Source organism: Stegodyphus dumicola, chromosome 1 (genome assembly GCF_044657685.1).
Source record: "Stegodyphus dumicola isolate Sdum_Otavi_A_Nest chromosome 1, ASM4465768v1".
NCBI classification, from domain to species: Eukaryota; Metazoa; Arthropoda; class Arachnida; order Araneae; family Eresidae; genus Stegodyphus; species Stegodyphus dumicola.
In genome coordinates, this window is record NC_140768.1 from 126,984,356 (window position 1) to 126,995,853 (window position 11,498).

The following is an 11,498-nucleotide window of genomic DNA, read 5'->3' on the forward strand; positions in this document are numbered from 1 at the left end:
AATTGATTTTTTTTTTTTTTTTTTTTTTTTTTTTAATTATTGACCTTTTTTACAGCAGCCGAAGAACCTTTCGAATGCAAGCCACCGCAGGCCGCTGAAGCGGAAGTTGATTGTGGAAGCAGTTTTTTCCTTTTAAGAGCCATGGGGTCGTAAGTATGCTGCGTTTTGAATACTATGAATTTAAAAGATATTGTATATTGCAGCGATGGTGAATGACTAACAGAATTATAAAAAAAAAAGAGAGAAGAAATTGGGAGAAAGGAAATACCTGACGGTTTCATATTTAACCCAACAAAAATAAGAATTTAAAACTTTTGATTGTTTTACTCCTAAAAGTAGCGTAGGCCAAATTAACCATAGGGATACCTTTCACAGAAATACCGCATTCTTGTGTAAGTTTGCCGCTATTAAAAAAGACAGATATTATTGTTACTGTGTTGCAGCATAAGGGCGCATGACTGAAGCTCAGTATTCTTATCGTCGCCACCTTGTACTAGTCTGGCGATTTTCATAAATGTGCGTATAGATATAATTGGCTTCTGGAAACGCAGATTTAAACCAGAGAAACGGTTTCTAAAACATGTGTTGCGATATGAAATAATTTTGTTGAGAAGTGGAAATATATTTGAATGTTTTTCGTTTTGTTTCATAGCTATGAATATTTATTTAAATCAGGAATTAATTTATAATTTATTAATTAATAGTTGACAGTATTTCAATAATTAATTGAATGATTGATTAATTTATAGTTGACAGTATTTCATATTTATTTATTTTTAATCTGTATAATATTATTGCATTCTGGATTCCTTACTTCTCTTTCACAAACAGCAACTTTTTCAAAAGAATTTCAAGAAAGCAACTTTGTTTTATTACACAGCCCCATTACCTTTATAGCTGAGTCTTGCTTACCAGAAGATTTTTAAAAGGCCCATATCTAAAATGTAGGCTGAACAGTTTACTAAAATTATTGAAATCAGAAATAGCATCCGAAGAACGTATAAATTTAGCTATAATTGGTTTAAGTTTGCAGAGCGAAACATCCTATAGAATTAATCCATTAAAACTGTTCACGAACGAACCTTCAAAGCAAGCAAACTTGCTAAGTGCTACCTCTCCTGCTAAGAAATGCGTGTTTTGCAGTGAAAAACTGGATTCTTTTAATTTCTTTTAAGCTAAAAAAAAAGGCTATTTTCAGAAGGGCAAAAACTTTAGAAGGTAAGGGTTACTTCTTTAGTTATTTAAAGGCTGGTCACTGTGAAAATAAATGCAGCAGTTCTATTAATAGTGCAATTTGCCATAAGAATCATAGTGTAATATATGATTAAAACTACCTAACAATACAAAAATGTTAAGAAGACTGTTTTAAACAACAACGGAGAAGGAAATAGCATTGAAGAAACTTCGGTGAATCTTGTTAGCGTTAGAAACTCACCACATATACTTTTGCAGATCATGAAAAAAAATTAGTTGGAAACATTTTTACATTTTATGTTCGAGCTTTATATGACACACCATCGCAAAAATCGTATTAAAGAAAGGACTTAATTTCTACTCTAGGCCTCGTGTCTTCTAGATAACATATTTTGAGTCATCTACTTTTTGTTGGAAAAGAACACCGAAAAATCTATAATATGTCTACATAATTAAACTAATGAGTCTAGATGATAATTTGTGATATTTATGAGCAAAATACAGTCTGTCGTGTATACCCCTTCTGCCTTTGGGACTATGATTTAAAGAGCTCCAGTCCATGAATATATACCATTTTATGACACTGAAGATTCATCAGGGCCCACTGATCTAATTGGTGCAGACGTGGTTGGTTAACTTTCCAATGGAAGAAAAAGAGTACAATCTAGTGTTATTGTAGCTATAAGAAATTTGCCTTGGCTGGGTATTGGTTGGAAAAACACCAATGAGTGATGAAAGGGAAAATACGTTTTCGATGCGTCTGTCGTGCAAACTGAATCTCCAGCTTTAACCAATGTTTAGAACGCAGTTCCAATTTATTAGAACTCATTTCAAGCCTCCTTCTCAGATTTAGAGAATTTAAATATGGTGTTACTGCAGATACTGAAAAAGCTTTTTTTTTAAAGTGAGTATTCGGCCAGAGAAGCGAAATTATTTGAGATTCTTCTAGTGGAATTGTAAAGAAGTTTAGGTAGACAACAGATATATCTTTGGCGTAAAGAACAATCCTTTTCTTTTGGAAGCAGCCTTATGTTGTCAATTGAGAAGACATTTGAATGATACCCGATAAAATCAAGATTATGTTAAGTTTCTTCTTTCAAGTTTCTGAGCTGATAATTTAGTAACGAAATTATATATGTGATATATTACCCTTCAGTGAGATGTCTCATGTCAAACTACATGAAGGAAAATTCAATTTGAGAGGTTTGCACTGCATCACATCAATGATAATGATCCTCGATCACTTGCACTTGTGTTAAGACTTTTAGGGGGGGGGTAAAAAGTGAATGCTGATGAAAGTATGTTAGATTATCTAGAAAAAGATCTCAAGAAATTTTTAGCTATTTAATTTCAGTGTAAAACAAATTATACTCACTAACTTTATTTTTTCCGCCAATGTGTATGTTTGCGAATGACAATAATACTTTGATTGCCAGGACTTTTCTTCACTCAATTCTCTCAAAAAACAACGAGAGAAACTTCTGGGATTTTTATTCCCATTAGTTGACCGACATTGTATTGATATAATTTCTGTAACTATATTTTGATAAAACAAAATAGCTAGTTTATCTTGTGGGTAGAATTTCTGAAATTATTACTTCTTTTCATTCAAAGATGGAAAATATTGATGAATAGACAACAGTAAACCACGAAAGCAATTTCCGATGTTTCTGTGAATTCCTACTTCAAATTCGGGCACTTCAAGAAATGATTCAGGAATGAAAATACTCAAAATTATTCCGAGCTCCTGCGGAGAATCGAAACTGCAATATATTCATCTTTAAAGTAAATGGAGTTTTAATGCACTTCTTTTTGCTTTGAAATAGTAAACACACTCCACTTAATTTTCTGAATATGTCTGGCAGGTAAAAACACACCTTTTTTAAATCAGTTACGTAAAATTTCATAAATTCTCTCACAGATTTCTTAACTTTACATCATGGCTTTAAAATTTTTATCTTTACATTAAATCTCAGAATAACAGTATGTATCATTTGAGGAAATCTATTTTACATAAGCCTATCGAATGTGCGTATCATTAATTGTTTTCCAAATCACATTACAGGAGGAGCCCATTCTTTAAGGATGTTCTTAGTCCTGCTTGTACAGATATGAAGGAACAGGTTTACCGAGATGAAGAGGTCGTAGAAACATTCTTCTCACCTAATGGCGGACTCTCAATAACGGCTCAGTGTCCGAACAATGACGATGTCGTAGTGGGTAAGTAAAGATAGCATTTAAAAAAAATAAATCATTGCCATAAAGTTAAACATAATTTGATGAACTATTTTTCAAACTTTTATAAATCATTGCCATAAATTAAACATAATTTGATGAACTATTTTTCAAACTTTTATAGCAGGTGCAGATTCTGAAAGAATCATTTTTAACTATTTATTTTTTCTGTGCAATGAACCTGGAACTGTAGTTGTGAAACCGCACCATCTGTTACTTAAAAGAGGTTATCACACATGGCTACAGTTTCTGCTAGATGGGATTTTTCTGGGAAACGTGATTCTGGTAGCACTGGTTTAAATGGGAGGATTCCTAGAAAAAAGAGCCCCTCCTGAAGCGAAACCCCGCTTAGCTACGGAAGCAATGTTGCGGCTACGCGGGAATTTTTCAAACTTCATCGAAAATGTCTCGGCTGGACCTCAGTCCCGGGTAGAGACAACCAATCAGACGAAAGTTCTGCTTCTGAAGCCTCACGTGATCCCAATCTGAGCGATAGTCGATTAGTGTTTGGCGTTCAAGTCTTTGTAGTAATTGAAAATGGTAACCTAACTACGTGAGTTTCCTAGAATTGTGGGGGTTCCGAGAATTGTCCCTTTCGATGTCAAGTCCTGCATAGCCGAAACATAATGTGATTGGGACTTTGGATTGGGTAACAGGTATGTTATATTCCAAACAAGATAGTCATGATCCCTGTTTCGGAATCTGCAGCAGATTGATGGATAAATTAGAACTATGGTCTCGATTTGGCAGCCCCTTTGGCAGTTTGATAATCCATTGTCTCAGAATAACCCCATTGTTTGGAAATCTATTTCCATGCAAACAGCCTTTTTTTGACAGACCCGATGGACGGATGAACATCTACAACCCGTGATGAAGATAATTTCTAGTAATTTTTCTCCAAGTCGTTTACAAGAGTCGAAATGCCATCAGGTGTCAATTTATAGTAAGAAATAAAGAAATTTATAATAACTTACATATAAACATATAGATTTTAATTGAGGTTTCGAAGAAAATTTTATTAAAGAAAGAAATTAGGTTAGCATTATTTATTCTCAAGTTTTGCCCCACTTGGGAAGTTTTATGTGGAAATTTACAAAATTTTTATTATTTATTTATTTTTGGTTTAAATTAAAGTAAGTTATTTAATAATTAATGAAGCATATTAGAATTGTTTGAAATAAATAGTAGTCTGAAATAATAATATTTAGCTATCAATAAGTATGAATTACAAAGCTGTAACGAGCAAAAAGTCTTGCGTTGTAAAATTGGATTTCTCTTTGGATTTCAGAGTGAAAATAAATACATTTTTTTTCTTTGCATCATTATTGTTATTGTTTATGCACGTTTTAATATATATTTAGTAAACCAAATTAATATCTTTAAATATTTTTAATTTCGTTGATAAATGCCTTCATTATGTTAAAAAGTAATTCTGGTTTGTCAAGTAACAGATCGTGCAATTTGAATGGCACCACTAAATTAGAAAATTCCCACCAAGAGATAACGAATTGTTAAATTGACGAAATGTAGCATGATAAACATGCTGATTACATGGACCTTATAAGAAACAGACCAAGCCAAATGGGGTTTCCCGGCTTTCACCTTGACCCCATCCGGAGGAGTAGGAGCGACTTGCAAAAATTTAACAATAGTAGCAACTGTTGCAGCGCGTATAATTTACAAGAAAAGCCGGTGATAGCGTCTTATTTAACAAATTAGAATTTTTAAATATATTTATTTTTGAAACTGAGATTTTTAAAAATTTAGTATGTTTATCAAGCATAATTAATGTTCGAAATAATTAAAAAGCTGTTGCTAGCTTTCAGGTCTGGATATTTTTTTAACTTTTCCCATGCTGTAAGGAAATTTTTTTTCTACTTCTTTTAAAAAATAATATTTTAAATATGAACTAATAGAAAAATTCACACAAAAAATTTTTTCCTACAATTTTTATGCTTTTTATTGGTGTAAATAAGTAAAAAATACTAAAATCCAAAAAATGGAGTTTTGAAAGTTTTTCTAAATTGTACTGCTTTTTAAAAATTATATGTGAATATTATAGCATAATATTCTACGAAAGAGTTTTATTTCAATAATATTTCATAATACATCATGGTGATAAACACTTTTAACACATTAATAACTTTTATGCATTTATTCTAATGTTAAAAATTGTATTTAACAGTAATAATTAATTATGCTAGTATTTTATAGTAATTATTTTTAAATTTATTTCTAGTTCTGCACAAGTTTTCAAATTTATTGTGAATTTATTTTATAAGCCTAAAGGGGCTGCAGCTCAGAAAAGCTATTAGTTCCGAAACGGCATTTTGCTTTGTTTCATTATAAATGTCCGTTTCACTTTGCAGACAGTTGCCACCAAATATTATCGCCCTGTATTATATTTAATGAAATTAAATAATGCAGAATCTGCATGAATGCATTTATGTTTCTCGCACTGTGCAAAAACGACGGAATTTAGAGCCATCAAATTTTGAATAATGTAACCCTCCACCCAAACATGGCCACCTGAACGGCCTAATTTCGAATTTGTTTTAATCCATTTCATATTTTGTAACTTTAACGAAGTTTTGATTAACAAACTCAACGTAGCAAACAATGGCAACCCTGTACAGAAAATAAAATTTTTATCTCCAGCACGGAAATTCTAAAATTATGCCTTTTTCAAATATTTTGTGATATTCCTCTTGAATTGAATTTTATGTGGTTTACTTGCGAAGAACATGGTGTTTTATAAATAAAAGTAACACACAAACGTTACAAAAAACGCTCCTTTGGACGTAATATAAAATCAAATCTGAGTGCTTCCAGAGTTTATCATTTTCTTCCTCATTACACTCAGAAAAGTATATGCTCCTAATTTTATGAATTACTAAAATAAATAATCATCTTGTAATGTTAATAATTAATGATTATATAATCAAATAAATGATGGCCTTGTTATGTTATAATAATTTAAAAAACTACTGCCTGAAAATGCTCATAAAATTAAAGAAAATTATCAGATCTTGTTTAGTTTTACCTTATTTGTTTCAAAGCATCATGTGCTATCAATATTATTTAATTTTACTTTATTTGTACGCAAAAATAAGTTTAAAGTTTTGCGTTTAGAATTTTTACTGTTTTATTGAAGTAAAGAAATTTATACAAGAATTACGCTTGAAAAAATTCGCAAAATGCAGCAAAAAGTGCTTTAATGTGATATGTTAAATTTTATTTGCAAAAACTGTGACTTTCATAATCTCATCACTTATACAACGTATCACATTTAATAATTAAAAACAGTTATGTGATACAAACGCCATAGGTTTCCGTGTAAGTAAGGCGGATCGTCTCTACTCCTTCTTGCGGACATGTGGGTGACGCACGCTCATCCCATTGGGTTAGTCTATCTCTTATAAGCACCAGCGGCCGAGCGGTAAAGTCGCTGAACACTGGTAGTTCGGTCCGAGGTTCGAATCCCGCGAACGGGCTGGCTGCATGGGTGTTTTCGTGGTTTTTGCCCATGTGTAACGTGTATACGAGCCAGTTTTCCTTAGAAAGTCCTTCCCGAAGGCATCCATCCCCTTAGGCAGATAACCCTCGAGGCTTTGGCGTAATTGAATAACCTAACTATGGCTGATTACTGTTTACGAGGGATAGTCATGACCGCGTTTTCATTATATACGGAATGACTGGATGAGAAGGCATAAATTTTCTTTTTTATCATCTTTTGATGCTGTACTTGATTCTTTTATACAGGATAAAATTTGTATTTCTGTTGCAAAATGCTTTGGTGATAAGGAAGAAAAAATGAAGAGTTCTTTTCTTTCGTACATATTAGTAGCATAGTAAACTAAGGTACAAAATGTTGGTACTCAGAAATGTAGCATGCAGCGTGTAGTACATTGTTTTAATGCTAGTAGTGTATTGTAGAGAGTTAATTTAATAACCAAATTTTATGGAAATTATGAATTCTATATAAATATCGCATTATACATATTTTTCAAATCCCATAACTGCGGTATAAAGTGAAAAAATTAATAGCAAATATGAAGATGTTACTACATTAAGTTTAATATTTAAATTATTTTATCTGCATTCGAAATTAATTTTTCATATTTGAGTTCTATAGTCTTTTTATCTCCTAATACTGGTTTTTGGGATGTGAGTGTTTCGTTTCAGACTTCCTCTTGCCTCACTGTAGTTGTTTGTTGAAGAGATTGCTACAGACTTTAAAGACGGCAAATAAAGTTTGCTTTCAAACATTGTGTTAAAGATTCTGCCCAGTAAAACTAAAATATATTTTCTTTATCGTAACTTCTGATTTTAAAATATAATTTCTAGAACATGCCTACATTAAATAGCGAAATTATATAATTGCATTAGAATTGCAAGGTGTGAAATGCAGTTTTGAAGTTTACACTCTGAATGGAAAGACTGAAATGGGCACTTGTGTTGAAACCGTATTGTTTAATCACTCAAAGGAAATGGAAAGGTTTAAAGGCAATCAGAACTAGGAAGTCTGAGTTGAGGTAGAACTTCTTCCATGCAGAACCCGTCCGTCTTCTATAGGAAATCGTTTTTCGTGCTCAGGAAACGCATTTTCATATATGTAACCTTATAATATAGGTAACTTATAAATTAATGCATAGTGCTCTCTAATGCGTAGTGACTCACAAAGCAATATTATTTTATTAACGGTAATGAAGATTAAAATTTTTTATTGAGTATAATCATTTAATACTGCTTTTTTTTTTTTTTTTTTTTTTTTTTTTACCATCGCTTAAGTCGCTGAAATGAATAAAACATTTCATTTTCCGGATGCAATATTCTCCGACCCTAAAACTGTTAAGCTGAACGCGAACTGTTGCTAACACATAAAAATTGATAAAAAAGTAATCAATATGTAAGTATTGTAATTTAATAAAAAGTACGACAATTCGTTTAAACGATTCTCAATGTGAAAACGTACACAGAAAGTAGGAGTAAATCTACCGCTCCAGCTACGTTGGTGTTATAAAAAGCATTACGAAATTCTTTAATAAAAATAATCTAAATTTTTAGAAACAAGCATCATAAAATTTAATTCCAATATTATCAAATTCAATGAAGGTTCTATTTTTAAAATCTGCGTTTTTAGAATTTAACAAAACTGAGTTCTTTTGTGTATCTTTAGATTTAGAATCTAAATATCGAAGAATATTGCTATGTATTTTCTTAAAAAGCCCACTTCCCTGTCAAAATACGAATGTTAGCACAAGTATCTATGGAAACTTGTTGTTTACAGGATACAATAAAGTAGAATACAGAACTTCAATAAGTGGTAGATCACACAACAGCAAGCATATTTTGTAGAAATAAATGGGCACAAGCGATGTGTTGAGGCACAAACATAACAAATAAAAGGAAAAAAAAAACGTAAATTACTTACTTTCGGCATCGTTGACAAGTGTTACCTTACAGCAATGTTTCAGTAAAAATAATTGTCCAAAATTATGTCTACCAGCAGTAACACGCCAACATGGATCAATTAAATAGTTGTTCAAAATTGTGTCTACCAATAGTAACATTCCAACATCGTTCAATAAATAATTGTTCAAAATTGTGTCTGCCAACATAGTTTAATTAATAGCTTATAAGGTATTTCTCCCGCCATCTTAGCGTGCCTTCGTGGTGTAGTGGTCTGCACGCTGGGCGCGTATTCCAGAGGTTCGTGGTTCGATTCCAGGCCAAGGTGTTGCTCATTTTTCCTCTTGCCTACTTCCAAAAATACCTAATCTTTCTATTTTAAGTTGTTCAAAACTGTGTCTACCAATAGTAACATTCCAACATCGTTCAATAAATAATAACCTTTATTTATTTTAATAATAAATAACCTTTTTGTTTTAGTGTGCCTTAAGATTATGACAATCACTTCTCTTACACTCTGTCTTATAAATTACGCTTTTCAAAAATGAGGGGAAATATAAGTTGAATTATAACGATCAGCCATTCAAAATGTGAGATGTAAAACCCTCAGCTTCCTCTTTTTTCTGCTTAATCTACTCGAAGTTTCATACTGCAAAATGCTCCCATAGAAAAGTATAAATTAGACGAAGTCAGTTGTTTAATGATTTATAAATACTAATTAAGACCTTTTGCCAAATTTTCGGTCATTATGCATATCTTTTTTGTTTTGCAGAATTTAAACTTTGCGTTAAGGATTATCGCATACCAGTTATCACTCTCCACTGCCACCCCATGAAGGATAAGGGCAGGATGAAGGACGTTTATAATGTGACTAGTGATGAAATGAAGCACACACTGGTGGACTGCGGGAAAAACGGTGCGATTCAAAAAATGTTTTTTGAAGACACAGGCCAAGCTGTCACCACTAGAGTGATCTTCACTTGCGTAATGGTTGAAGTCAAAGATGATTTACCTGCTGGCGTGTGACGACCTGTGTTTCAAAACAGCCCGAATAATGAATCTCTTTCATAGTACATAAAGTTAACATCAAAGAAATATTTGTTATTGTAAAAAAAAAACATAGTAATATTGTTTTGTTACCAAGCCTATAGCCGCGAAATAAGAAATAATTTTAGCAATTTTAATGCATCACATATTTTTTTCATTTAATATTTAACACTGTTCATTCTTATTTCGAAAAAATAAAATTTCTTTCATGGAGGTTTACAGTTCTTTCTTATGTTTTTGTTACCTACCTTGGAAATTTCCAGCGATGCAGAATAAGATCATTGTACATTTTCAGGGGGGGAGGAGTTTAAATATTTTGTAAGCATCTTGTAAGCTAAAGGTCTCCATAAGCTTTAGAAAAGCTTATATTTAATGTTATTGTATTTTCCTTTTTCTCCAATTAATATCACCATTTATTCAAGCATTGTTAAGGGGATGGTCAACAACATCAGCTTATTAATTTACAGAATATGATTGAGGTACTTTTAATTTCTTGTTGAGCTCAGCCTACGTTAGAAAAAAGCCTTTTCCTTTATATATAGCCTATCGTCAATTATTTTTGGTGAATGATGCAATGGTATATGACAGAACCGTTATACACAACGTCAGATCTGTAAATCCGATTTCTTTACCTGTAATCGCTGTAACACACGCTATCATAATTTCGCAAATTTTCAGCATCGTAGGATTTAAATTCACCTCAAGCTCTTAGAAACAGGTTTATCATGTTTGCTGTCTCTCAGCAAGAGTTCCATGACTTTCTACATTGAAGAAATTTCTTTTCATAGATTAAATCTTGAGTTATATCTTTTATGACCAAGTTTTCAATGAGAGATAACTTGTAAAACTTACATAATTTCAACTTTTAATTGCGTTTGAATTGAATCAACTCCATGCATATATATATACAAATAAATATATTATAGAATAAGTGTAATCACTTTTCACTTTCATATTTCGTGTTTATTTTCAATATAATAGCTACACTCAGGCTCTTTTATTGAACTTTTACTTTTACTCTGGTCTTTTTTTTTTTTTTTTTTTTTTTTTTTTTTTTTTTTTTTTTTTTAGTGTTGAGTTTTTTTTGCCTCGTACCTTAAAGCCAAATAACCAGAAAAAAGAAGCAAAACTTACTTACGTAAGTGTGAAAAGTATACTTCATTTCAGTATATCCGACAAGCGTTTAAAAAGCCAAAAGTGTATCGTCTTGTTTTTAAAATGAAGCAATCAAGTTACGATAGGATATAATTTCACGCATTGAATTAAAAAAAAAAAAAAAAAAAAAAAAAAAAAAGCCTTTTGTCAGGATGTTATGAGTTTGCTATTAAGATTGTTGATTATTTTGTGTTGCTTAATTTTCTGAGATTTTGAGACGTAATAAGATTACAGAAATGACGCAAACAACAGACTTTCTATGTAAAATGACACTATCACGTGCACACGGCTACATTTTTAAAGAAGGTAGAAGAAAAATTGGCGGAAACTTAATCAACGATGGCACAAATTAACTACGAAAATAAACTTGGAGCGTTCAAGAATACACGTCATAATCCAATACAAAGTTGCATAGTTTTATTCAGCAGGAGTCAGTTCGGGTGATTATTTTGATA

The 11,498-nt window shown here is 31.7% G+C and overlaps 1 protein-coding gene across 3 annotated transcripts in view; it reads left to right on the forward strand.

Moving 5' to 3' along the window:
* Positions 1–10,105, forward strand: part of LOC118189067 (uncharacterized) — a 28,183-nt gene extending 18,078 nt beyond the window's left edge. For 2 of the 3 annotated variants that reach the window (XM_035359609.2, XM_085820262.1), the window contains 3 exons: positions 56–149; positions 3,260–3,414; positions 9,614–10,105. In XM_035359609.2, the coding sequence (XP_035215500.2) occupies positions 56–149; positions 3,260–3,414; positions 9,614–9,867 (503 nt within the window). In that variant the 3' untranslated portion in view covers positions 9,868–10,105. The remainder of the gene's footprint in view (positions 1–55; positions 150–3,259; positions 3,415–9,613) is intronic. The other variant, XM_085820259.1, reaches the window with a different exon arrangement.
* The last annotated feature ends 1,393 nt before the right edge of the window (positions 10,106–11,498 follow it).